At 46.9% G+C, this 25636-nt stretch overlaps 2 protein-coding genes across 3 annotated transcripts in view; one reads left to right on the plus strand and one right to left on the minus strand.

Annotated features, from left to right (window-relative positions):
• Positions 1–24635, minus strand: LOC309532776 (solute carrier family 2, facilitated glucose transporter member 9-like). The gene is made up of 12 exons (XM_082223458.1): positions 24271–24635; positions 19407–19505; positions 18978–19138; positions 16873–16997; positions 16184–16329; positions 14679–14811; positions 14317–14504; positions 13012–13122; positions 9286–9387; positions 8563–8638; positions 4497–4624; positions 1–1397 (listed from the first exon to the last, which is right to left on the minus strand). The coding sequence occupies exons 1-12, from the start codon at positions 24313–24315 to the stop codon at positions 1152–1154; spliced, it is 1560 nt and encodes a 519-aa protein (XP_082079584.1). The 5' UTR covers positions 24316–24635; the 3' UTR covers positions 1–1151.
• The window catches only part of POLL (DNA polymerase lambda), a 125842-nt gene that overhangs the window by 54495 nt on the left and 45711 nt on the right, over positions 1–25636 (plus strand). The gene's annotated exons all lie outside the window — the stretch shown is intronic.

Here is a 25636-nt window from a genome sequence, read left to right on the forward strand (position 1 = left end):
TTAAATTTTGCTTGCATTTTAATGAAAAACTGCCTAATCTGCCATCTCGAACCAATTAATGAACCAAAACACAGCTATCCTTCAAAATTCACACTTCTCAGAACACAAACCCAAAAGATTGCTCTTTATTTTCAATCTCTAGGGCTGGGTTGGAGGGAAGCAACCTGGAAAACACGACTCAGAAGCATTGTACAACCAATCAGAATGAATCCTCAATAACCAGGTGGTCTGGAAATAACCTTGGGTTCTGTGGGTTGATGAAGGAACCTATTGCCCTTCTGATGTTGTTGGACTCCAGTTCCCATCAATCCAATCTAGCATGGCCAAAGGTCAGGTGTGACAGAAGTTGTAGTCCAGCAACATCTAGAGCACCACAGATTCTCCATCTCTGGTGTAGGCCATACTGAGTTTGAAGGGTTGCAAGTTCCCTATCCGTGGAAAAGTTTTGTTATGAATGAATCAGTGTTGAGTGGAATGTCCCAGCAGTGTATTGCTCTTGCTCTGTTAGAGAGTAAATCAGTGACTGGATGGGCATTTGACTTCTGTCTTTGCATTTTGGGACATAGCGGCATGTGGAATGTATATGTGCTCTTACAGATATGCAGGTAGGTACTGAGTTTGTCCTTTGGTGTGGTTCAGACATTGCTGTTTAGTTGCAGCACTGCTGCGAAGACTTGTTATTAGTGATCTCTCAATAGGATTTCCAGTCATGTGTTGGCATGACTACCAGAAAAATCGGGAAGCAGGTGAGGAGATCTCCAAAAAATCCTCAAAATGCCTTAAAGGAAAGAGGATGAGTCCCATTCATGACATTCTGAAAAAACTGTGTATAAACCAAGTTCCTGTGGATAGCTATCCCTCTATGCTACTAATTTCCAGCCCTCAGAAGAAGACAATGAAGGAGGAAGAAAGGATTTGGGAGAAAAGGGCACCCATAACACCTGGGGGCAGAGTCAGACTTCCTAGGTTTAAATTAGATGCTTCTCCCCAAAGTCTCTCCCCCCCCCGGTCCCTTTTGTACTGTTGGTCCAGGCAAGATGAAAGAAGTTACAGGAAGAGAATCAGTATTATTGTCTCCCTTTGCCATTTCACTGAGGTGGCTTCCCCACAATAGGAGAAATGGAATCCCTAAAACACTGAATAGGAGATCATCATGGAGGGTTGGATCCTGAGCCAGAGAGTTCCAGGGAGCTGGTCTCCAGGGCACCATAACCATTGAACTTGATCATCTTGACAGAATCTGGCAAGCTGGAGAGGAAGGAGGAGCGAGAGGCAAACATGTGGCTGATTTCCATAAACGTCTTGTTTTTGGTCTCGGGGATGATAAGATAGACATACAGTGCCACCAAAAGGCAGACGCCACAAAAGACCAAGTAGCAGAAGGCACCAGCAGACATCTGGGAATGGAAACAAAGAAGAGTCCAGATAAGCAGAGGGACACAAACAGGCTCTACCCAGTCCTCATCCATTCGGTTGGTTCAGTGCACTAAGAAGCAGCCTCCAGCATTTTGAGTATTTAGGGCACCCTCTCTGTTAGCAAACCCCAGCATCTCCCATTCCTCACCACCACAGGTTCTCTTCTTACCTATTAAGGCCTCTTAGGAATATAGGAAGACGCCTTACATCAAGTCAGGCAATTGGTCTGTCTAGCTCAGTATTGTTTACACCCAGGGTTGGAGAACCCTTTTTATCATTTCCTTCTGGAAGCCACATGGAAGGTGTCGGATGTGAAGAGGCAAAAGTGAGTTGAGCAACAAATATAAATATTGCCACTGTACAGTAGGCTACTTATACATCTTTCTCTATCCTCCATCCAGGCAACAAAAGGCTTGGTCAGGGTATAAGCAAAAACACCCCAAGAGGGTGTGAAGCAGAGTGTGTGAGAGGCAGGGCATGGGAAGAAGGGGTGTGGCTGGGAATCAGGTGCGGTGTGGGAAGAGTTCTGAGGGCCAGACAGAAATGCTTTGAGGGCTGCATTTGGGCCTTGGGACTAAGGTTCCTCACTCTGGTCTATGACCGGCAGCAGCTCTTTAGGGTTTCGGTCAGGGTTTTCCCTGAGTTCTACTTGGAGATGCTGCAGAATGAACCTGTGACCTTCTGCAACCAAATCTGTGGCTCTACCACTGTGCTATTGCTCTTCCCCTTCCTCTTAATGTGTTTCCTTCTGGCCCCGTGGGGGATTTAATAATATAGATCAGGGTGGCTCAATGCACAGCCGTTGAGGCCTTTTTTGGTGGCCCTTGGCAACATTTAATGCTCTCCCCCAGCCCTTTCCATGCCTTCTCAAAGCTGGTTAAGTGAGGTGCTGGGCTTTGGGAAGGAGGTAGAAGGGCTCTAGGACCTGGCCAGAGCCTTGCACCTTATCCCCAAACCCGGCGCCTCGCTTACCTGACTTTGGGAAGGCAGCACGAGGGGGGGAGGGGTTTTGGCCTCACTCTCCTCCCCCAATGCAGCAAGGCAGTGTGTGACCTGTGAGTCCCATGTCACACCACTATTGCAGCCCCCTTGCTATAAAAAGTTGGACTGCCCTGATCTAGATTACACAGTCCTAAAATTTAGTACCAGAAGACACTTAATTCCGTGACTGAAGTGAATTAACATAGTTACATACACACATCTTCACCATATATGACTGGTATGTCAAGAAGTGCTAGATTACTTTTCTGACCCTTCAACAGGAAACCTTCACTTTGGCTTTCCATCGCTGTTTACATAAGAGAAGGCCTGGTACTTTCGGAATGTAATGATTTCATGTCTTGGGGCAGGGAATGGTGTTTACAAAGCAATGGAATTGGTTTGCCATTTGGTGCATCCACACGGTCTGATTAGGGAATAACTTGTCAAGACCAGATGGCTTTGTTGCTGGTTCTCTCTCTCTCTCCGTGTAATGTGACGAAGATCACAACTGGTCTTGTGTTTCTTTAGAGCAGAGGGTAGACAATGTGGTGGCCTTCCAGATGTTGCTAGATTACCGTTCCCACCATCTTGCTGGCCATTGGCCATACTGGCTGTGGAGGGGAGTTCGACAACATCTGGAATATAGGAAGCAGCCTTTCACTGAGTCCGGCCATTGATTCATCCAGCTCAGAACCATTTACACTGATTAGCAGAGGCTCTCCGGGGTTTCAAGTCAGAGCCACTCCTAGCAGTGTCAGTCTGAGACATTTTGCCGCTGTAGGCAAAACGCTCCGCTCCCTCTTCCACAGATCCAGGTCCCCACCCCTCCCTGCTGCCAGCCCATCACAGCAACAGCACCCTCACCTGCAGTTGCGCCCATGCTGCTGCCAGAACGCAGCAGCAGCAAATAGGGGAAAGACAAGGGGGTAGTGGCAGCAATGAGGACAATGGGGCTGGCAGCAGTGCAATGGGAGGGTGGAGATGGCAAGGGGGTCGGATTCACTACTTGAAGCAAATGGCTTCACCTTGTCTAATGTGTGGGCAGTCCCTGACTCTCAGTGCTACCTGGGACAGATCCCGTGACCTACTGCATGCAAGGCACTACCCTACCCTGGAGGACTACCCCTGCTTTATGCAATATATAATAAAGGTTCAGAAAGATACACTGCCCCCTCTCTTAGTTTCTTTTGGTACTAATTTTGTTGCTATATCTGTATACCTGAAGGAGCGTCTCCACTTGCATCGTTCAGCCTGGACACTGAGATCCAGCTCCAAGGGCCTTCTGGCAGTTCCCTCATTGCGAGAAGTGAGGTTACAGGGAACCAGGCAGAGGGCCTTCTCGGTAGTGGCGCCTGCCCTGTGGAATGCCCTTCCTTCAGATGTGAAGGAAATAAGCAGCTATCTTCTCTTTAAAAGACATCTGAAGGCAGCCCTGCTTAGGGAAGTTTTTAATATTTAATGCTGTATTGTTTATAACACTTGATTGGAAGCTGCCCAGAGTTATTATTATTGCTACCATGGGGGCATCACCAGCTTTGCTATGGCAGTCTTCTCCTATTTGGTGCCTTCCAGGTGTTTTGAGCTACAGTTCCTGTAAGCCTCAGCCAGCATGGACCACAATGATGGGAGAGCTTTCAGTCCAGAACGTCTGAAGGGCATGAGCTTGGGAAGGCTGGTTTACTGTAACGTGTGTTTTCTGCCACTCAGAATGCTGGAGCATGACCCCATCGCCACTACTGAGAAAGAACTAAGCTATGCAGTACCTATGGAGCTCTTTCCCCATTTATAGTAGAAAGTTCTAGGTCACACAGAAATACAGCATGTGGTTCTCCTCTGTGCTGTGTCCTGCAACCACTGCTAGAAGGAACCTGCCATGAGAACCACTAGGCCAGGCATAGGCAAACTCCGACCCTCCAGATGTTTGGGACTACAATTCCCATCATCCCTGACCACTAGTCCTGTTGGCTAGGGATGATGGGAATTGTAGTCCCAGATGAGGGCTGGAGTTTGCCTATGCCTGCACTAGGCATTCTGCTCTCTTGCCTTGCTGGTCAGGGGACCCAGGAGCCTACCAGCCGCTCAAAGGGGCCCAGTATTACCTGCAGGAAGGGAAACACAAAGCCAACGGTGAAGTTGGAGAGCCAGTTGAGGGACCCACCCACAATGTAGGCCGATGGCCGGTGCGATTGCTTGAAGAGTTCAGCTGTCATCAGAAATGGAACCCCAGCTGTATGGGAAAGACGGCACTCAGAATCAAATAGGTCAGGCTAGGCTTTTAATCCAAGCCCCTGTTAGTAGGGCCAGGCCAGACTGTCAAAGGCGGAGCCTGCAAATAACCCTTGCAGGGGTGAATCTATTTCAAGCCACCAGGTTCCCCAAAGATGTTTATTGTTATTATTTATTAAATTTGCATACCACCCTATACCCACAGGGCGGTTACAACATAAAATCACAAAATACATAATAAAAATAAAAACAACCCAGCAATAAATCTTAATTATTAAGATTGACATTAATGTTGCACAGGAGGGGGCATTTATTTTGCTCACTGGTGCCCTCTGCAGTGATAAATTGGAAGACCACCTGCACAGACAACCACTTAAATTTACTGTATTTTTCGCTCTATAGGACGCACTTTTTCCCCTCCAAAAATGAAGGGGAAATGTGTGTGCGTCCTATGGAGTGAATGCAGGCTCCTTGGCTTCAGGGATAGCAACGTGAAACCTCCAAAGCGCAGAGGGAGCGTTCCCTTGCATTCGTTGAAGCCTGGAGAGCGAGAGGGGTCGGTGCACACCGTCCCCTCTTGCTCTCCAGGCTTCAGGGCTAGCCGCCTGAAACCTTCGGAGTGCAGTGCGAGTTCCCGCTGCGTTCTGGAGGCTTCAGGTTCTTTTTGCTGAAGCCAGGAGAGTCTTGCTCTCCCGGCTTCAGCAAAAGGAACCCGAAGCCTGCGGAGCACAGCGGGAACTCACGCTGCGCTCCGAAGGCTTCAGGGATCTTTGAGGCTGGCGGTGGGGGAAAGCAGCGCTCCCCCCCCCACTGCCAGCCCCACAAGCTCGGGGGGCAGCAGGAAGGCGGTGCGCCACCTTTGCGCTGCTCCCCGACCTGGATGCACAGAACGCACCTTGTTTTAGAGGGGGAGAACAAGAAAAAAAATTCTCCCCCTCTTTGCGCAGTGCCCCTTCAGCGAAGCGGCAGGAGAAATGGAAGGGGCTCCGTTTCTCCTGCCGCTTCGCTGAAGGGGTTCTGAGCAGAGGGGGGGAATGTTTTTTCTTGTTCTCCCCCTCTAAAACAAGGTGCGTCCTATGGTCCAGTGCGTCCTATAGAGCGAAAAATATGGTAATTGTTTTAGCATTTTAACTTTTGCCTGTTTTAAAGCATGGTTGTGAATTTTCATCTAACATTTTTATTTTTTTATAAACTGCTTTGAGTTTGTTTTTGTTTTTTTACAACCAAGCGGTGTATGGATTTAAAGAAAGAAAGAAAGTTAGAATTGTGCCACATTTTTTGCCCCAGAACAGGGCAAAACACATACTATAAAGGATGCAAAAGCCATTAATCAAACTCCCTGTCTTCTACTTTTTTGCACTTCTTTTCACTCAATCCATTGCTTCTTTGTCACTCCCTTTTAAAAACCCCAAGATATCTCAGACAATCACGGTTGATGCAGTAAAAGTGATGGTGTTGTGGAGCCAATCAGATTTGGCTACATGGCAAAAACAGTGAGGAGGCCCCATTAAGCTGCATTGCTCTAATATGGCTCTATCTAGGCTGCCAGAAGTCACATGGATGGGTTTGTTTGAGCGCACATCTGACTGAGATCAGTTGAATAGGTGACACCCACACCTGAATGTGCACTTGGATGCATACCAGGATGCACATCTGAGTGAAGATGTGGCCTGTCTGCACTACGTTGCTCTCAGTAGGTTGCGAGCATGAATGCCCATTCCAACACATGTTCTGGTGCATCCAGAGCTGGAACAGGGGTTCTGAGTGAGGGCAAAGCAGCATAACTGCAGCAAAGCAGCATTGTCAGCCTAGTTTCCTAGGCAACAGAGATGTGGTCCCTCTCCCCCCACAACCCATAAACACTTCCGCATGCTTTTGAGTAGCCCCTCTAATTGCTGTAAGTGAAGGACTGCTTATTAAGGGGCATGAAGACATTCACAAAACTGCTCTCTGGTTCAGCGTAGCCCTACATACCTGCATATATATGGTGATGCTGATGACAGACACTCCTTTAACAGAAGGAGCCAAGACCTTGTGCTCCTGCAACAGAAAGGTTTCAGATCTATCTGCCCTAGTGCATCAAGATCTGCCCTCTTTACATGGTGGTAATTTAGGCAGCACCACTTTCTTTCAGGAACACAAGGAACTGCTTCTTGAAATAATAATAATATTTGTTGTTGTTGTTGTTGTTGTTGTTGTTAAAAATAACCACCAGCCTTAATAATACTGGGGGGAAATCCATCCAGGGTTTGTTAAGAAAAACCCCTGATTGAGCATTGCTCACAGATCACCCAGAGTGGGAAGAGAGATATTTTTATTTTAAAAGTCAGATTCATCATTGTTTGTGAACAATGAGCCATTAAAATCCTAATTAAAGATGTAATTACAGCGAATAAATTCTGGGCCGACAATGAGTTATGGATCTGTTGGCGGCTATACTAATACATCAGTTGGGTAAACCAGCAGCCGCCTCGTCCATCATATTTAGAGAGCTCTGCTTTGGCCCTTTCGTTAGCAGAAATCACAGGAGCTGCCTCTGAAATCCAAAGCAAGACACCGTTAGGCAATTCATGCCGCACCAGTTTGAGGGCATGGCAGGTGGTGACAGATTCAGATTCCCACCAGTGGCCTGCTGACCTCGGTCCTTTGGGTACTCAAAATGCCAGAACCAAGCCAGGGTATGCCTCTGAATGCCACATGCTGGGAATCAGAAGTGGGGGAGAATGCTGTGGTCGTAGCCCTCAGGTCCTGCTTGCGGGCTTCCCAGAGACATCTGCTTGAGAATAGGATGTTGTGAGAATAGGGTGCTGGGCTACATGGGCCACTGGCCTGATCCAGCAGGTCTCTCTTTACATTCTTAAGTCTATAGTCTCATATTATTGGTCAAGAGCAGTGTAGAATTGTTATCAAACAAATAAATAAATGTCCCCAGCACTTAGGACAATTCAAATAGTGGGGTAGGAGAGATTAAAAAATCACATCTGGCAGCCAATGTGCCCCTTTGGATAGTACCCAGGTAAAGGGACCCCTGACCTCCAAGTCCAGTCATGGACGACTCTGGGGTTGCGGCGCTCATCTCGCTTTACTGGCCGAGGGAGCCGGCGTACAGCTTCCGGGTCATGTGGCTGGCATGACGAAGCCGCTTCTGGCGAACCAGAGCAGTGCACGGAAACGCCGTTTACCTTCCCACCGGAGCAGTACCTATTTATCTACTTGCATTTTGATGTGCTTTCGAACTGCTAGGTTGGTAGGAGCTGGGACTGAGCAACGGGAGCTCACCCGTCACGGGGATTCGAACCACCGACCTTCTGATCGGCAAGCCCTAGGCTCTGTGGTTTAGACCACAGTGCCACCCACGTCCCACTAGTGCCCAGGTAGACAAGTCTAAAAAGCCCAGGTCACAAGTTTTCACAGCCCTCTAGCAGTTATGGTGGCTCATTTTCCAGAAGTCATGTATTTAGTATAAACTCTGGAAGTGTATACTCAAACCAAGTCTCCTAGAGCAAAATATATATCAGAGTTAATGGTAAATATATTACTTCTGGTAAATGACCCACCATAGCTACTAGAGGGCCGTGAAAATTTGTGTCCTCAGGCATTTTAGACTCACCTTCCCATGTACTATCTCAAACCAAAAGGGCACATTGGTTGCCAGATGTAAAATATACTGGCATTATTTTCAGCTCTCCTATCCCGCTAAAAAGAAGACTCACTGCACCACTCATTGCATCTCCTCTAAGACCCAAAATAACCTGAATCCTATCGGCAAACTTCTTACATCCATTCCCTCACAGTCCTGTTCTTGGGGGCCACAAGCTCAGACTAGGTTTCCTGTGATCTCAGCCTCTCCACAGCTTTGCTGGTGCCCAGGGATCTTGAAGAGGAACTTTGTCGCTCTGTTATTTCTTTGGATGCCTCTGTCTGGCACCAGAAACGTACCTGGTCCCATGCAGAATCCTGCAATGATGCCAATGACGCATGCCACACTGACGTAACGCATCCAGGACACAGTTGCCTGTGGGAAGTACAGTAGGTTATTGAGAGAGTTTACATAAATGCAGCTGGGCCCCTTTGGCTCATTCAGTTCTGAGATTTTACCACTACATCCAGATCTGCATCCTACAGCTCCATTGACCACGCTCAGTCCCAGTCTGCAGACTGCTAGCTGTGCCAGTCCTGTGACCCTTGCTTGAGTGGACACCTCCATTCCAAGCAGCTGAGACACAACACCCTGCTGTCATAGCTCCAAGCTTAGCTGTTTGCTTCCTAACTTAGCTGGTGTCCCCCACCTAGCTTGACCAATATTCCAGAGATGCTAGATCTCTTCCATCTCCTGATTCTCAAATAAACCTGCCCCCCTCATTCTGCCCCCTTGCACTCATCCCTGTTACTGTGTGAGGTCACACCTGTTCTTATACCAATTTCATGAACTAGGACCAAGCCTTACTTATGTTTACACTTTAGTATTTAGGTGTGAAAAGGGAAACTAGTGGTATAGATATAGCAGGATAGAGTTTCTGAGGATCCACCAGCACTTCTGATCCCACTGTGCAAACTGAAGCACAAAATCTAATATGCGATTGGGGGGTGGGGGGTGGGACGGACTGCAGAGATGTTGTCAGCCAACCATGGGTGTATAAGTGTCTATGGGGCTGTTCCTACCTGCAGAATCAGAGACAAGGTGATGCCTGCACAGCAGATGCCCATGAAACAGAACCCAACTATGATGAGAGGGCGACGTCCCAGCTTCTCAATGGTGAAGCACTGTCAAAGAGAAAGGGGGAAATTGAGGAGACAGGTTGCTGGCTAGTTGTATTAGGGTTTTGCATGTGTCTCTGTTCTGAGATGGAGAATTTGTGGCACTCCAGGCAGGGCTGGTTCTACGATTAGGCAGAATGATGCAGCCTTGGCCTTTTCTTCAGTTGAAGGACAGAGTTATGTGTGCCTCACAGCTTGTACCTGCCTTTCTTGGAGGCAAGGGAAGACACTGCCTCATTGTTGGTGTTGAAGTAAGATTCAGTTGCTGGTCCAGTTGGCTTCTGAACGTGGAATGGGAGAGGAAAACATTTTATACCTTGCCTCAGGCAGCAAAGTATCTTGAGCCAGCACTGCCTGCAGATGTTGTTGGACTACAACCCCTATTGACCATGCTGTTTGGGGTGGATGAGAGGTAGAGTCCAATAATGTCTGGAGGGCCAGAGGTTTCCATCCCTGGTCTCTGCAATTCCCCCAAATATATACACAAAGTATACAGAAAAGCTTATTGCGTAGACACCAACAGTACCACATGGAGTAACATCATCCTTAGCTACATGGACAGTGCATGGATGCAGAACCATCTTGTCCCATTGCTTATACCAGTGGCAGCCAAACTTGGCCCTCCAGCTGTTTTGGGACTATAATTCCCAGCATCCCCGACCACTGGTCCCATTAGCTAGGTATGATGGGAGTTGTAGTACCAAAACAGCTGGAGGGCCAAGTTTGGCCATCACTGGCCTATACAATGGGGCTGGAATGCCAGCCATTAGAAATTATGGGTTTGGTTCCAGAGCTAGGGGAGAGTGGAATCCAATAGGGGATCCAGTATGCCCTAGTCAAATGCAGGGCATAAGTTTGTGCCCCAGTACAACATCTTGCCCCTGCTCCACAAACATTTGCTCCCTGTAGGTGCATGAGAAGGAAGCCCTACCTGTGAGTGCATGCTCAAGAGTAGGGGCTCCTTGTTTTTAGGGCACCTGGTTGTGCAGGTATAGCTTGTATACTGGACGTCTACACCACTGGTGGTGGTGATGGGGATCCGACCTTAGAGCAAGAGATCTGACATTGATGGAACATCCACTTTGCATGCAGAAGGTCCCAAGTTCACTCCCCAGCATCTCCAAGTAAAGCAGGGAATGTCACCCTGTCTGATGTTCTGCCCATAGAGAACTGCTTCCCATAGACAGTGGCTGAGCAAGATGAACCAATAGCCTGACTGAGTATGTGACATCTTCCTTATGCTTGGCATTGTCTCGTGCATTCTATCTTCCAAGATCAAATAATTTAGATCAGAGGCAGCCAACATAATACCCTCCAGATGTTCTTGGACTCCCAACTCCCATTAGCCAGGGCCAGCATGGCCAAAGGTCAGGAATGATGAGATTTGTAGTCCAACAACTTCTTATTATTATTTCTATACCACTTTATATTTTTAAGGGGGGGGGAAACAAAGCGGTTTACAACATGCAATAAAACATCAAATAAAACAACCCAGAATAAACATTACTGAAGAAATTCAAATATAAAGTATATTTTCAGAGTAACATAGTTAACAGGAAACTAAACATTATCTTAAAGATTTCAAAATAAAACATTACAAAGGAGGTCAACATATAGAAGGCTCAACATTAGCCTGGAAATGCACAGTCCTGGTTTTAATCCTAGCTTTGGGAAGGGCTTTTCATCCAATGTATTATGGGGCAGCTGCCATTGAAAAGCAGAACCGTTAAGTTCATCCCTACGAGAAGAAGTGAGGTTGTTTTCATTAAAGCTGATGGAAAGGGGGCTCAGGAACAAACTTTTGTGGATGTACCCCTGGCTCTGCTCCAGCTATGGGAGCAGTTTGTGCACTGGTTGTGGAAGGAAGGAGGGTATCCTGGGAGCCAGAAGCCTATGGTTGCGATGGTGTGTGTGTGTATGTAGAAGCTGCCAGAAGGAAGCCAAAGCAGGAGAGCTGCTGACAGCAGAACAAATGCCTGTAATTTTATAACCAACCTCAGTGCATCCATTGGGGGCCGTTTTTGTCGGCACTCAGGAGCAATCAGGCTGATGGAGCGATGAGCTTGCCGGAGTTAGGCGTTGCTGATGGGCAGCAAAGGCGGTTGGTGGGCGGGAGAGCTATGTGCCTGTGTAATAGGGAGAGGCACAGGTCCGACATGGGCAGCCCTGGGTGATATCCAGCTGGAAATCTGCCCCAGCTAGGCTGAAATTTGGAGTCAAAGGGACGGTGACAGCTGGAGTGAGCGCCCTTGTTGCAATAAGACAGCTACAAGATGCATTAGGTATGGGATCGTCCTGCCATTTATACCTCTCATCTAACAAGCAAGCCAACAAACCAAAATGCCATACTGGATGTGTCCTGCAAATCTGTTGTTTATGTAACTATGCTTGCCCCCCTCAGAAGCCTTTGCTCTACCTGTCTGCTGTATGCAAACATACGAGCTATTAGCAATAATCAGAAGGGTCCTTTTGACTCCTCTCCCAAGGCAAATCATCAGTGTTACAAATGCCTGCCTGTTGCGGGAAGCAAGCAATCTGATTAATAAATGACTTCTGTCCTCCTACAATACTGCGAGTCCCTCTCCACAGACAGGAGGTGCCATTGATTATCCTCCTCTCTGTGGTAAGATGTCTGGGGGTCACAAGAGAAGGGGCTGTGACTAAGTCTGCATAATGATTCAACCCTTGAGTTTGAGAGACCATGCTGAGTGAGGCTGGTTCTGAGCAGGGCTCGTATGTTCTTATGACTACAACGCTCATCATCCCTGATTATCTGGGGCTGATGGGATGTGGAGTGCAACATCTGGAGGTACCACACTGGCTGCCTCCATGTATAGGATTGCAGCCTATGGCCCAGTTCCCACATTGCCCACTTGAGGAAGAAAGGCATGGAACACAGTTCCCCTTGACCTATAAGTAGACTTGCTGCATGGTCCTTACTCCCTACCTCCAGTGGAGAATGAGAGGCAGCTGGAGAGACCTTCCAAGCTGTTGCTTTTCCTTCTGCCTGCGCCTTGACTGATGCTCTGTTAAGGAGAGCACTGCCACCACTCAGCAGGAGAGGCTGAGAAGAAACATAGCTAGGACAGGAAGGAAAGTACTGCTAGCTTAGGCTGCCGTACATTTAAAGCACATTCCTGCCGTCCTGAGAATGGTAGTTTGTTAAGAGTTATGGGAATTGTAGTTCTGTGGGGGGTAAACTACAATTCCCAGGAGTCCCAGGGGGTGCTTTAGACGTATGGTGTGTATCCAGCCTCATAAAGCAGTATCTGGTGAGTGATGAGAGAAAGGAGCAGTTCTCTTCTGGTGGCTATGTTTGGCAACACGAGGAGAGCAGAGAATGAGTGCAAGAAAAGGCTCTTTGCTAGGACCAGGCAGTGACAAGCAACCTCACAGGTTCTCTTTTCCAAGAGCCCAGCTGTGAACAATATCCTTCCAGTTGGAAAATGGGTAGAGAGCATCCTGAAGGAACCAAGAGTGTGCCTTCCACACTGGAAAGTTAGGAAATTATTGCCCTGTCTCATTATGAAAAGTACATACAAATCTATTCCTTCAGTGCAAAAGGAAAGCAGAAGGATGATGCCCTCTTAAAAGACAACCCAAACGCAAACTAGAGATTTCCACACTTACGCCTATCAAGCCAGCAACAACCTCAATCGCACCCGTGCCAACCGTAGTGTAGGGGATCTCTGGGTCAGGGATGCCGGCATTCTCAAAGATGACATTTGTGTAAAACCAGATCTGTCAATGAAGAGGAGAAATCATAAGCAGAGGGGGTAGGTGTGGCTAAGAAGAGTAAGAAGGACAATGGCATACCTCGTGAGGCTGCAAGGAAATCAATGGAATGGCTATGCAGGGAACTGCTGCAGAGTTGTGTGTGTTAGCACCCGCAGACCATTTTTTGCCTATCCTCGCCTTTCATGCCAGTGGGACTTAGCAAAGACAGTTTGAGGGTCTGAGTTCAAATCAAAATTAGCTGGAGGCATGCCACTTTTCTTCGTTCTGTAGCACACTTGTAAAATAAGAAAAATCACCTTTTTTGGGCTGCTTATGGCAACCATTTGTATGCTGGTACTAACAGCACTTTTATTAAGATATGAGTGCCTCATTTTTAATGGCCCAACCCCTCCCTCCCGGGATTAATTATGCTCTACCATGAATTATACTAAATCATTTTAATGCATGATGTAAAACATGAGTGGGGAGCCTTTTTTTGCTATGGGCTGTATTTGCTTGGGAGTAATCTGTTAAGGACTGCATATCAGTGGTAGGCAGGGCTAGAGTGAAAAGTACATGGGGAACCCTTCTCCCTCCCTCCTTTTGCAAGCAGAGTGGGTGTCAGTAAGGCTCTTTTCAAGGTGCACAAAGCCTGGAACCAGCTTACAAAACCCTAAAAGGCTTGGGACCAAAGTACTCAAGAATGTCAACCATCTCAGCCTGTGGGCAGTGCTGGGCGCTGCCTGTGACAGGGTCTCCATGGTGGTAGTTCCCCACTATTAACATTCTGGTGGAATTTTAAAACATTCCTGTTCCTCCAGGCATTTGATGGCTGAAAAGCACTGTTTCCTGCAAACTTGGTATTACTAGCTGTGAGGGGATATGACTGTTTTACAAGGGATTTATTTATTTATTTATGCAATGTTTTTCTGTTTTGCAATTTGCCTCCATTTTGGGAGGAAAGGCGGTACGGAAATTTAAATAAATACTCATGATTTGGGAGGAGCAACTTAAGTCTTGACTTTTGGCACCTCGCTCAGAGTTCTTTGGCTCCAAGCAGGGAAGGTGCTGCAGATACAGGGGGGAAATACACCCAGAGGTTTAAACGGGGGAAGAGAGCAGCGAGTTTGGAATACTCTTGTGCTTGAATGAAGGTGCAGGAGGCGCAGGCCAGTCCAGCGGCCTTGTGGCAGGCGTGATCGACCCTGCAGCCCTTACCGCATCAATCCCTGAGAGCTGCATGCCCATGTTGATCACCACGACGGAGAGAACTTGCCATCGCACAGAGGGATCCAAGAGCAGGTGCCACACAGACACCGTCTCCACAGAAGCCAGCGAGCGCTTCTCCTCCTGCATCTCTTCGATTACGTCCTGCACGTCGTACTTGCCCAGGAACCAACGCAGCGCTGTAGGGTTAAGACAACGCGGCTGAGAAAAGTATCCAGGACAGGGATGGCCAGCTGGAGGCCTGGAGGCTGTGGGTAGCCCTGCCACACAATAGCAAACTTTTCTGCCCTCTCATGGCCACCCCTAAAATATTTCCAAGCGGTAAGGAACGAAGATCCTTGCACTTCCCTTACCATCAGTAGCTCCAAGGACGTTATTCTTCTCAATAAGAAGGTAACGGGGGCTTTCTGGAAACCAGTGCAGGAGGATCAGCTGCAGGAAGGCAGGGACAACCACCAGCGAGAGGAAGAGAGGCCAGTAGGGATCCTAGGAGAGAGAGCCCCCCCCCCCCGGATGAGAGGGGTTTTTGCAGCTTCTTTCTGGCAAAGAGGATACTTTATGCAGGTTGTGAAACACAAAGGACTTGATAGATTAACGGCTCCTTTTCTGCAGCCCCTTCTCCATCTTTCTCCCCACAGAGTTATATAGGAAAGCCTAGTCCTGAAGGGTATAGCTAGGGTTGCCATATTTCAAACTTTTGGCCAAAGTCATTGAACTTTTTTTGCTGTTTTTATGGGAAATCGGCAAATAACACTGCCGACATGGACTGCCATATGTCCGGATTTTCCCAGATATTTTCACAATTTCTGTCCAGATGCTGCTGCCGAATGCAGTATTCCAGATATGTCTAGGAAATTCTGAATGTGTAGCAAACCTAGGTATTGCATTATTTTTGGGTGTGGTGGGTGCATGGATAGAAACAAGAATGACCTGAGCAAGATACTCCCCTCCTACACCACATCTGTCTTCCCACACTTTCTCCAACAAAATCCCTGATGCCTCCTCTTTTCTCTATGACAGAGACCTTTTCTCCTGTATAATGGCCAGATCTCTTATAACATTGTTATGGTCTTGCTATCTGATTTCTGCTGTGGGGATTAGCATTTGTGAATGTTAAAGGAGGCAGAATGAGTTCTTAAGGTTCCTTAATGGCCAAGAGGCCAAGCATACCAGCAGGCACATCTTCTGTTAGGGAAATTAGAGCTAAAATGGCTGGGAATGGCTAGGAAATAACTGGAGACACCTCTGGGAGGGGAAGCCCTCCATCTATGCCCCATGTTCACCTCCATCTATGGTCAACTTGAATATTTGTAAATCAATATAGCAGAAACATATTAACTCGCCATCCATCTCTTCTTCCCAAAGAGAATAAAAGATGGATAAGTCATTATCCTAGAACTTCTCACCACTTGAAGAAGTGGGAAGCGCATTAAAAAAAAACATGTTTGGATTCAAGATGGCAAAAGCCCGTCTGCCTTTTCTAAACTAGTAGGGGCAGTGAAATGAAATGCAGCTTTGTTGCTCTTTTTGACAGCAGGGGTGATGGTATCATCTGCTGGAGTGATATTTAGCAGCAGTGTGAGCTTGAGGATTGGAGGACAAGTCTGTTAGGTAGGCTAGACTCAGACAGTGATTTGCCTTAGGTGATTCAGTGAACTCAATGTCTGTAATTTCACGTCTCCCCATCCAAAGTCCAACATGTTCATTACTACACCACCTTTTGCTAGCACACTCTTCTAGGACTCTCAGCTGCTCCCAGTGGTGGCCTTCCCCTCCTGTCATCAGTTTACATTCTGACAGCAATGAAGCTAGCAGGCCTGGGCATTCTATGCAGAGAGTGGCAGGCCTGGGCATTTACCTCTCCCAGTAGCTCTGGAAGGCCCAGGACTTGGGCAGAGAAGACCCCCAGACAGATGAAAATGCTTGGTACAAGGCCCAAGAATCCACGCAGGTTCTTAGGGGCAATTTCTCCCAGGTACATGGGCACCACACTGAGACAGATCCCTGGTAGGAAGAGGAAAGAAAAGGGAAGGAAGGTGGTGAATGACATGGCAATCAGCCAGCAGCTTCAGATATCTAAGGGTTAATATCTTCAGGAACAACTAAATCTACATTAACTTCCCACAAAGTAGTCATATAAGTTCTGTTGCTACAAAGAGGCAGAATAATGTGTCATCTTAGCAATTAGTTTATTGTGGAACGAGATTTTATGGGCAGTGGCCTGATTCAGAAAGTGCATGCAATGAATCCACATTCAATAATTTGTGAATGTTCCCACTCACTCATTGTAGGTGGTAACTCATTTCTAACTCTCTAAATTAAAAAGCACGTTCTTTTGCTTTTCAAATCAATGTGGAACGTCATGAGCAAGAGAGGCAGCAGTGGCTCTAATAATCTATATATACAGTACAGATATGCTTTTTGAGATGAATACGTAGCTTTCAGTGGCTGTGCATTACCCGGACCCTAGAAGAGGAGGAACTTCACTAGAGAAGGAGGAGACCCACACGCAAAGTGAGGAAGTCTGGGCTGAGACATTTCTCTTACCAGAGTGAACGCCGGTTATGAAGCGTCCGAATATGACCATTTCAGGTGATTCCAAGTAGCGGCTGAATCCCATTAACATGCCAGCCAGGAAGACGAGGACGTTGCTACGGACCAAGGTACCATTCCTGGTAGAGAGGTCATTTATTTTAGATGCTTTCATTGAATCATGGAACCATAGAATTGTAGCGGTAGAAGGGAACAGAGGGTCATCTAATCCAACCCCCTGCAATGCAGGAATCTCAACTAGAACATACATGACAGATGGTCATCCAACCTTTTTGATTACAAAAAGTTCCAAATAAAACATTTTGTTCCATCCCCACTCCCTGAGGACCAAGGCTGGCTCACTCATGAGGCAAGGTGAGGTGACTGCCTCAAGTGGCACCATGGCAGGATCCATAGGGGCAGCTGATCCCAATGTAGATCTTACTTCCTTGCTCCTGAGGTAGATATTCACTCACCCATTCTTCCCTACCAGGGAGAGAGGCGCCATTTTCTGGTTCACCTCAGGTGCCAAAATATCTTGGGCCAGCCCTGCTGAACACTCTGCTCTCTGTTGCAACAAAATGCCCATCTGGCATCCCCATGATTGCTCCTCTGCCCCTTTCCTTCCTTGGTTCTTCTAACTCCTTTCCCCATTAGAATTGCTTTGCCAGATCCTAAGGCCTGTAGTCAGAGGTGGACTGACTAGCCAAATGGGATGTAGATCAGAGATGGCCCTTCAGACGTTACTAAACTATAACTTCCAGCATCCCTAGCCATTGGCTATGCTGGAAGATTCTCCATCCCTGATGTAGATTCTCCATCCCTGATGTAGATGATCACTGAGCAACCTTTCAGCTGGATTAATTGTTGTGATATCCAGAGTTTAAACAGAGACACGGTTGTTTGCTAGAGCATATGGAAATTGTTCTGATGGTAGAGTTGAGATTTGGCAAGTAGCCTCAACTCAAATTAAATCTGGGATGTGAGTTGAGAGACAGGCATAAGGAGTAGCTCTGTTTTGACAATCATAGCGTTATCCCAGCTGACACAACTGTTCTACATTTATTTCTATTATTTATACACCCTCTTTAACAAAATATGTTTCCAGTGAGCTTCAGGGACAGTTAAAGTGTCAGCTTAAAACATATTCAGAAGAACCCACGGTAAAGAATAATCGTGCTTCCAAGTGATTCAGTTCATTCCTGATGCCCTAACAAAATAAATACTTTTAAAGAACATGTCTCAACTGAGATGTCAAAGAGGACCATAAATTAACTGACAGTTTTTATACCTATCGTCTATCTTTGCCTTCAGAGAGTCACAGGTTCAGTTCCCAGCATCTCCTGCTAAGAGATGGGGAGTGACCCTTGCCTGAAGCCTATGCTGCAGGCAGTGTAGACAAAACTGAGCTGGATGGAATAAGGCAGCATCCAATGTCTCACCAGTGTAGCTAAAAGTCAGTCTAGTCAGAATCTTGCACTGTTGTAACCTCTTTGATCTTTTAACTGTTTGAATTCTAGGATCATTCCTGCCTTAATCACATTATCCAGCTCAATTTTAGCACTGTCCTTAATGGTCATGAGGTTGAAGGCTAATGAATTGGTCACATCCATGGGTGCTGCAGCTTTCAATGGGAAGAGAGAGGCAGTTTCTGGCTTGCGTGCCAAAACGTGTTACATAGTAGTACATTCCTGCTGTCTAAACTCTACGGGGATTAATGTGTGTTTTGTAACATTTGTGGGGGGACTTGGGCATGATACCTTCTACAGGCCTCCTCTCAGAGAAGACCTACGTCCTCCTCACTGCTATTGCCACTGCACTTTTGCTTGCACCTTCCCTTTGGCTACAGTCCATACATCTGTCCAGTGGGAGATGGGTCAATGTGGTCTAAGGCTTCTTCTTCTGCTCTTTCTCTTTCCTCTTTTGTCACTGCTCATTGGCTTAGAAGGGACAGGAGAGCAGGCAATAGTGGCAAGCAGCAATTGCAGCAGGGCTAGGGGTTGGCCGGAGGGACATGGGTGCTAAGCTATGTGGAACTTAGTGCCACCATGGGTGGTGAATCTGTTAACACATCTTGGCTATGAATTGGAAATTCACTCTGTTTTTGGCCCTGCCCTTACCTTCCATATTGGGTTACCAGTACTCCCACAGGCAGGGATCCCACCAGGCCTCCCAGGGCAAAGACCGAGACAGTTAGTGAGTACATGAGAGTGAGCCGTGCTGGAGCCAGGCCCACTCCATAGCGCCGAAACCATGTTGTGTTATAGAAGGCTTTGATGTGCTGCAGTAGAGGAAGACACAACATGCAATAAAATTGTGAGAGTTCTAGATCTGTGTTCACCATCATCAGATTTTAACCACAGGTTATTTGGAGTCTTGTGATGTCTGTGGGAGACAGTATCAACCTAAGTGAGGTCCTGGGAGGAACAGAAAGGGGTCAGTTCAACATGGTGTATCAGGCCAGGAAGTGGTGAGAGGGGCATTCTAGCTCAGCAGAGGATGGAAGGCTCTATGGTGGTCAGTGTGTGCACTTTCTGTCTGAATCTTACCGCTGCTGGAGAGTTCACCACAGCCAAATTGTAGCCATACAGCATGGAAGACCCAAACGATGACAGCAGTGTGACAGCCAGCAGAGGGAAGGTGAGGTGCTAGGAAGGACAAGAATACATATCAGATAAGGAGGAGGTGGAAGTAGGTCATGAACATACCAAGCATGGGACATTGTTTTGCCACCAAGAGTTGCTATAGAACCTACATAACAATGTTCAAAAGTTGGTGTAAAATTCCAAAGGTAGCAGAAGGCAGCAAAGATGCTCATAGGAAACCCTCCACTCCACAAAAAAAGAAAGAAAAAGAAACAGAAACAATGCTAAGCATGTTTGGTGAGAGCTAGGTTTGTCCAAGTGCTGGAGCTCAGTGAGATTTACTGAAGGATTTGTTCAGCTGGTAAAAGAAGTTGATGAGAATCAGTGGTGGCCGGTGCCCCTTGGGACCAGAGGGGCAGACGGCAAGGGAGCCAACAAGAAACAGAGCCAGAGCTATGACAGGCAGAGCTAGCTAAATATAGTTTCGTCTCTGTTCTCCTCCTCCCTTATTTCTACAAAGAATAACAGCTAACAAGCAATGCTGCTCACTGGCTGGTTTTAAGTAAGAAGGCAGCAAGTGGGGGCTGACTGAGGGCAGACTGAGTCTTAATGGGCCAGCCTCCACTGATGAGAAGACATTGCACATGAACACACTTCTGGTAAGCCGAATAAACGCTGAGGAAACTGTATAACAAATAAAGATAGGCAGCCTTCACCCCAGTGGTGGCTAGTGAGGCAGTTACACTGGAGGACACCAGCATTTGCTGCATGGGAGAGGAAGACCCAGCACCCCTCCTGGGTGGCATTGCAAGGTAGCAGAAGGGTTATTACCGCCATACCATGAAGGAAATCAGAATGACAGGGTATTCGGAAAATAAAAAGGTGTTTCCAAATTTGCCTATGACTGCACTTTCTCCAGAATACCGAGAATGGCACACACTATTAAAAGGGATTCAGGGAGTTGCTGTTTTCTTTAAGCCAACATTGTGCCCTCTGGATACTACAACTCCCACCAGCCGCAGGCACTGTGCCCAAAGGCCAGGGATGATGGGAGCTGTATTTCAGCAGTATCTGGAGGGCACCACTTTGGCTCTCTCTTTACGCTATTCCTATGAATCATGTGCCATCAAGGAATTATTTTCTGGGCTGCCTGTGGTTTGGAGAAGTTCCAGCCAGAAGCCTCCTTCCGCTAGGTATTGCAGAAGAGCCAGCAGGAAGAGAGAGAACTGGACTTCCCAGGATACTTTAACAGAGAAACTTTTACAATCAACAAAGGCTTCTAACCACACCCATTAAGGACTGGAACCAATTAATGTTGCACAGACAGAGCATGTGAAAGCCTATCAGATAAGCTTTTGCTGTTATGTGGATTTTGTAAGTCTTGTATTGTATCCAGAGAATACAAGCTATTGAGTGTCTAATAAACGTAGCAAAACAACATGAAAAAAGAAACCCATCATGGAAATTAATAAAATTGTCGCAAGCTAGTCCCTTGGAAAATGGGTGGGTTCCTTGGGGGGAGGATTCTTTAGAACAATTCATGGTACTGTAATTAAGGGCAACAGGACCATAATTAGCTAGCAGGAAGTGTGGTAGAGGGAGGAAATCTCTCATTTGTCACAGAAACAGATTCCTAAAGTGATCTTAAAAATGCTTCCAGCTTTGCTAGTCCAGGTAGGTCCTGTAAGGGAATGTGGATTCCAGAGAAAATGGAAGCTGGTAGGACTTTAGAAATCAAATCATGGTGAGTGTAGGCCCAGATTGTGACACTTATTTAGGGTAAGAATATCATGGGAAGGCATAATAAATTATCTGAGGTCAGCTGTGAATGCCAAGGAACCTTTTCTTATTCTTGCACAAGAGTTTATCACCCAGCCTCTTAAAGATTTATTATTATTAAAGTATTTGCAATACTGACTTTCTATCACAAAAATAATTCAAGGTGGCTAGGCACAGACAGCAAAATGAGATGAATCCATAAACACGCATTATTGAAAGTGAAGCAATTGGACAATACAGAAGAGCCCACATCACCCCTGCAAAATAGCAGAGTAACAAAAAGCACAGCCCTGCAAGACTGGTATACAGGAAGCTTAACCTGGAACAACCATAGTAGCAACTTGAAGAGAATTTTTACAGCTATCCAAAGAGGAGGTGGATTCCCCAGAATTTCCACATATAGAGATATGCTGGTGAAATGTATTTTTATACGTACTGGAATAACTGGCTGGGATTCCCTAGCTTAGCTCATCCAAAATAGACCAGGCAGATGGTAGCAGCAGTGTTCCTTTTTTAAGAATCAGGCAGAGAAATGAGAGGAGGAAATGGCTGTAATCCTACAGTAGAGCATCAGAAGATGCCTGGTGCCCATTGGGACTGGTGAGGTAGAGGGCAGAGAGCCCAACCGAAGGTGGAGCCAGAGCAAACTAATTGTTGCCCCTTTCCTCTTCCCTGCTGAGTTCTGCAAGTGCTGAGACCAGGGAGGAGGAAGCTGACAGCCAGTGCCACCCCTTGAGCTGGTTTCAAGTAAGGAGGCAGGCAATTGAGGGCTAACTGAGAGCAGACTGAGGTTGGTGGGACAGCGCTCCAGTAACCCCAATGAACCAACCTCCACTGCTATCAAGTCCATCCGCCTCAGTATTGCCAACACTGATAGGCAGTGACTTTCCAAGTTTTCAGGTAGGAGTCTCTTGGTCCTTCCTGGAGATGCTGGAAATTGAAGCTGGGATCTTCTGAATGGATAGCAGAGCATTCTCCTATGGTCCTTCAAGTGGTTCCTCCCATTATCCCTCTCTGTGGCATATGAGAGAGGAGGGCAGCTAAGCCATTAAGGAGAGACTTTGGGGTTGTTTCTGTGTTTACAACATCATGCATCACTCACAGAGTGAATGAGGGAGAAGCCAAAGGGGCACATGGTGTGGTGGACAGATGGGAAAGTGACGCTCTGGTTCAACATCCCTGTTTACTGCCACTTCTTCCAACATGGCACCATACAAGAACATCAAGCTCACTATGTTGTTAAACGGAACATTGGAAGCTGTGTTATATTGAGTCAGACTCTCCATTCATCTAGCTCAGCATTAACTACCCTGGCTGGCAGGGGCATAGCACGGGGAGTGCCAGGGGAGCTGTGGCCTCAGGTGCATAATTTTGGAAGTGGCATGAACCAGGCGTCCCTATGCAGGTGACCCCAGCATGGTGCAGCCCAATGCTCCTCTCTGCCCACCAAGGGCTGCATTGGCTGGCCAGGCTCCCGCAAGTGTGGACGAGTGAGCAGCTCAGTGCAGCCCCATTTTGCTCCAATGTGGGTGGGGTTGTTCCAGTGGCAAGGGCTGGGCTGGCACGTGCTCTGGGTGCCAGCAACCGGTGCTGCACCCCTGCTGACTGGCAGTGGTTCTCCAGGGTTTCAGGCAGGGGACCTTCCCAGCCCTACCAGGCGATGCCAGGGACTGGACCTGCCACACTCATGCTTTCATTCCTGGCTTACTTTGCTCTGTGTGCCTCGTGTTCTGAGACACAGAACACTGGCCATTATAGAACCTGCCTGAGCTGAAATTATAATTCAGTATTACTCCCTATGACTGTGGAAAATGGACAGATTATTTTCTTCTGAACTGTAGACAGGCAGGACTTTTCAACATTCCAGGCTCAGGGGAACATGATTTCTAAACTGAAACTGGCCCAACATTTACTGTCAGCCATTTCTTCCTATTCTGCCTATGTTGGCTTGAAAGTCCTTTGCAGACTAGTACTTTTCTCTGTGGAAAGATGTAGGCATTCAAATGCTGAAAGTAACCAGGATTGGTCCCTTAATATAGTGGTACATTGGTTTACGAACTTAATCTGTTCCGGAAGTCCGTTCTTAAACCAAAGCCGTTCTTAAACTGAGGCGCGCTGTCCCTAATGAGGCCTCCCACTGCTGGTGCCCTTCCACTGTTCGGCTTCCATTCATAGACCGAGGTAAACTTTGCTAAGTGGAACACTAGTTCCAGCTTTGTGGTGTTCATATACTGAATAGTTCATAAACAAGGCTGTTCTTAAACCGAGGTACTAGTGTAGTTATTTTTTGAGGGGGGAGGAGCCTTGCCACAACTCATTAGCATATGGCAATAACTTAATAACATATACAGATCACCAACGATCTGCAAACCCAAAGAAAATGAAATAAAAACTACATAGCCAGGAGGTAAACTTAGAGCAGGAATGATTAAGCCTCATTCTCATAAACAGGAAAACATGCAACAGACACAAGTGAAATGGTGGCTGCAACGCACCCCAGTTGAAACATTATTTTATAAGGAGCTAAACAGCACCATTTCCAGCACCCTTCCTCCCCCCCCCAACCCAGTAGCATCTGTAGCTGGAAAGATCTAAAGCAGGCACCCCCAAGCTTCGGCCCTCCAGCTGTTTTGGACTACAATTCCCATGATCCCTGACCACTGGTCCTGTTAGCTAGGGATCATAGGAGTTGGAGGCCAAAACATCTGGAGGGCCGCAGGTTGGGGGTGCCTGATCTAAAGCTACTAGACTTAGAAATGTCTTTCTGGACTGAGTTCCCCACCCCAGTTTTGGCCCTGATTCCTTAGGCCAGCACAGCAAGCCCCATACCCTGGGAAGCTGGAAACTGTCACTCCACATATCCCAGAGCACAGTAGCTGAGATTATAGTCTTGGCCAGCCTTCTCAAGTCGTGTGCAATTAAAATCCCAGCTAATCCCTTAAGGAATGCTGGGCACTGCAGCACGCCAGGCTCAAGGGAGATAACCTTTGTGGCATATAGAAAGCTCAAAAAAAAATATCAAAAAATAAATAAATCAACCCACACTTACCCCAGTGATCTTTCTGTGGAAGTCAAAACGCAGGTTGTTGTCCATTTGGGCAATCTCTGTCTTTTATGTCCAGACAATGCAATGAAGCAGGAAGAAGTGAAGTTGCCTGGCTGAGATCCACTTGCTCATTTCAGTGACCCATGATGGGATTGTCCAGGAGAGATGAAAAACTCAGCAAAGTAATACTTGATGCTGTAAGACCCTCTGGAGGCTCAAGCTACGGAGACGCAGACACACACCTCCCCCCCCCCCACTTGCCAAATGACGGACAGAAAAAGCCTCAAGCACATGGGCCAAGGCAGTAAAAGTAAGATAGGGAGAGAAAGATGCAAGAGACGGAAGAAAAGCTCTGCTTCATTAAGCCCTTAGAGGCAGTGCTCAATCACATGATGGTTGATGTGATTCGCTTCGCTTATTTGAGAAAGAGATACATAGTTCAGAACCTGGAGCTGCTAGGACCTTCCAGCATTGGCAGCTGCCCAGGGCAATGTTAACTCTCTCTGTACCTGGATACCGGTTGTAGGAGAAGGGATTAGCACATTAGAAATGTATAACAATAAGGGCCATTGTAGAGCTGAAGGGTGGGATTCAATTCAGCCTTGTTTAGAGTAGATCCATCAAAATTAATTGGCCATGTTCATTCATTTCAATGAGTCTATGCTGGGGCTGATGGAAGTTGAGAGTCCAGCAACATGTGGACTTCCTGCCCTAAATGGAGAACAGAATGGAATCCTTTTCTTTCAGGATTTCATGTCGGGTGCTAGAGGAGGATGAGGTAGCAATGCATCTTGAGTCTATATAGCCTCACAGATTTGGGAGAGATTTCAAGTGGGGGATGTAGTTTAACTGCTTGCTGATTGGGGAAGTCCACTGCTAGGTGGACTCTAACTAAAATCTCTAACTAAGGAAAGTTCATTGCTTTCCAAGGGTGTTGAACAGTTCATACCACCAGGCAATATTTAGTAACGTGTGGTCTAAATCCACTCATTAGGCTGAACCCATTGGTTTTGGTTCCTATCCCTACACTGTGCAGCAACAGAAGACAAACTTGGCTTCATCTATTTGAAGGTGGCTTTCATATTACCTCTTAATTGTGCTTTCTTCAGCCTAAACATGGCCAGTTCCTTCAGCCATTCCTCATAAAACTTGAGGTGCTTCTAAGTGAGCTGTTGATTGAGCACTTATCCTGATTCATTTGTTCACAGAGCAGCTAGACAATGCTGACTTGTTAGTGAGCATTCATCTCTATCTGGTTGCAGGGAGTTTGTTTAGACAATGTTGCATCAAACACTTTCCATAGTTTCCAGTGCATTTCCCCATTACTTTCCATATTTCCCCAAAATTCGATATTTTGGGAAAGTGGGTT

The sequence above is a fragment of the Podarcis vaucheri genome, assembly GCF_965113315.1.
Source record: "Podarcis vaucheri genome assembly, chromosome: 5".
Classification (NCBI taxonomy): Eukaryota; Metazoa; Chordata; class Lepidosauria; order Squamata; family Lacertidae; genus Podarcis; species Podarcis vaucheri.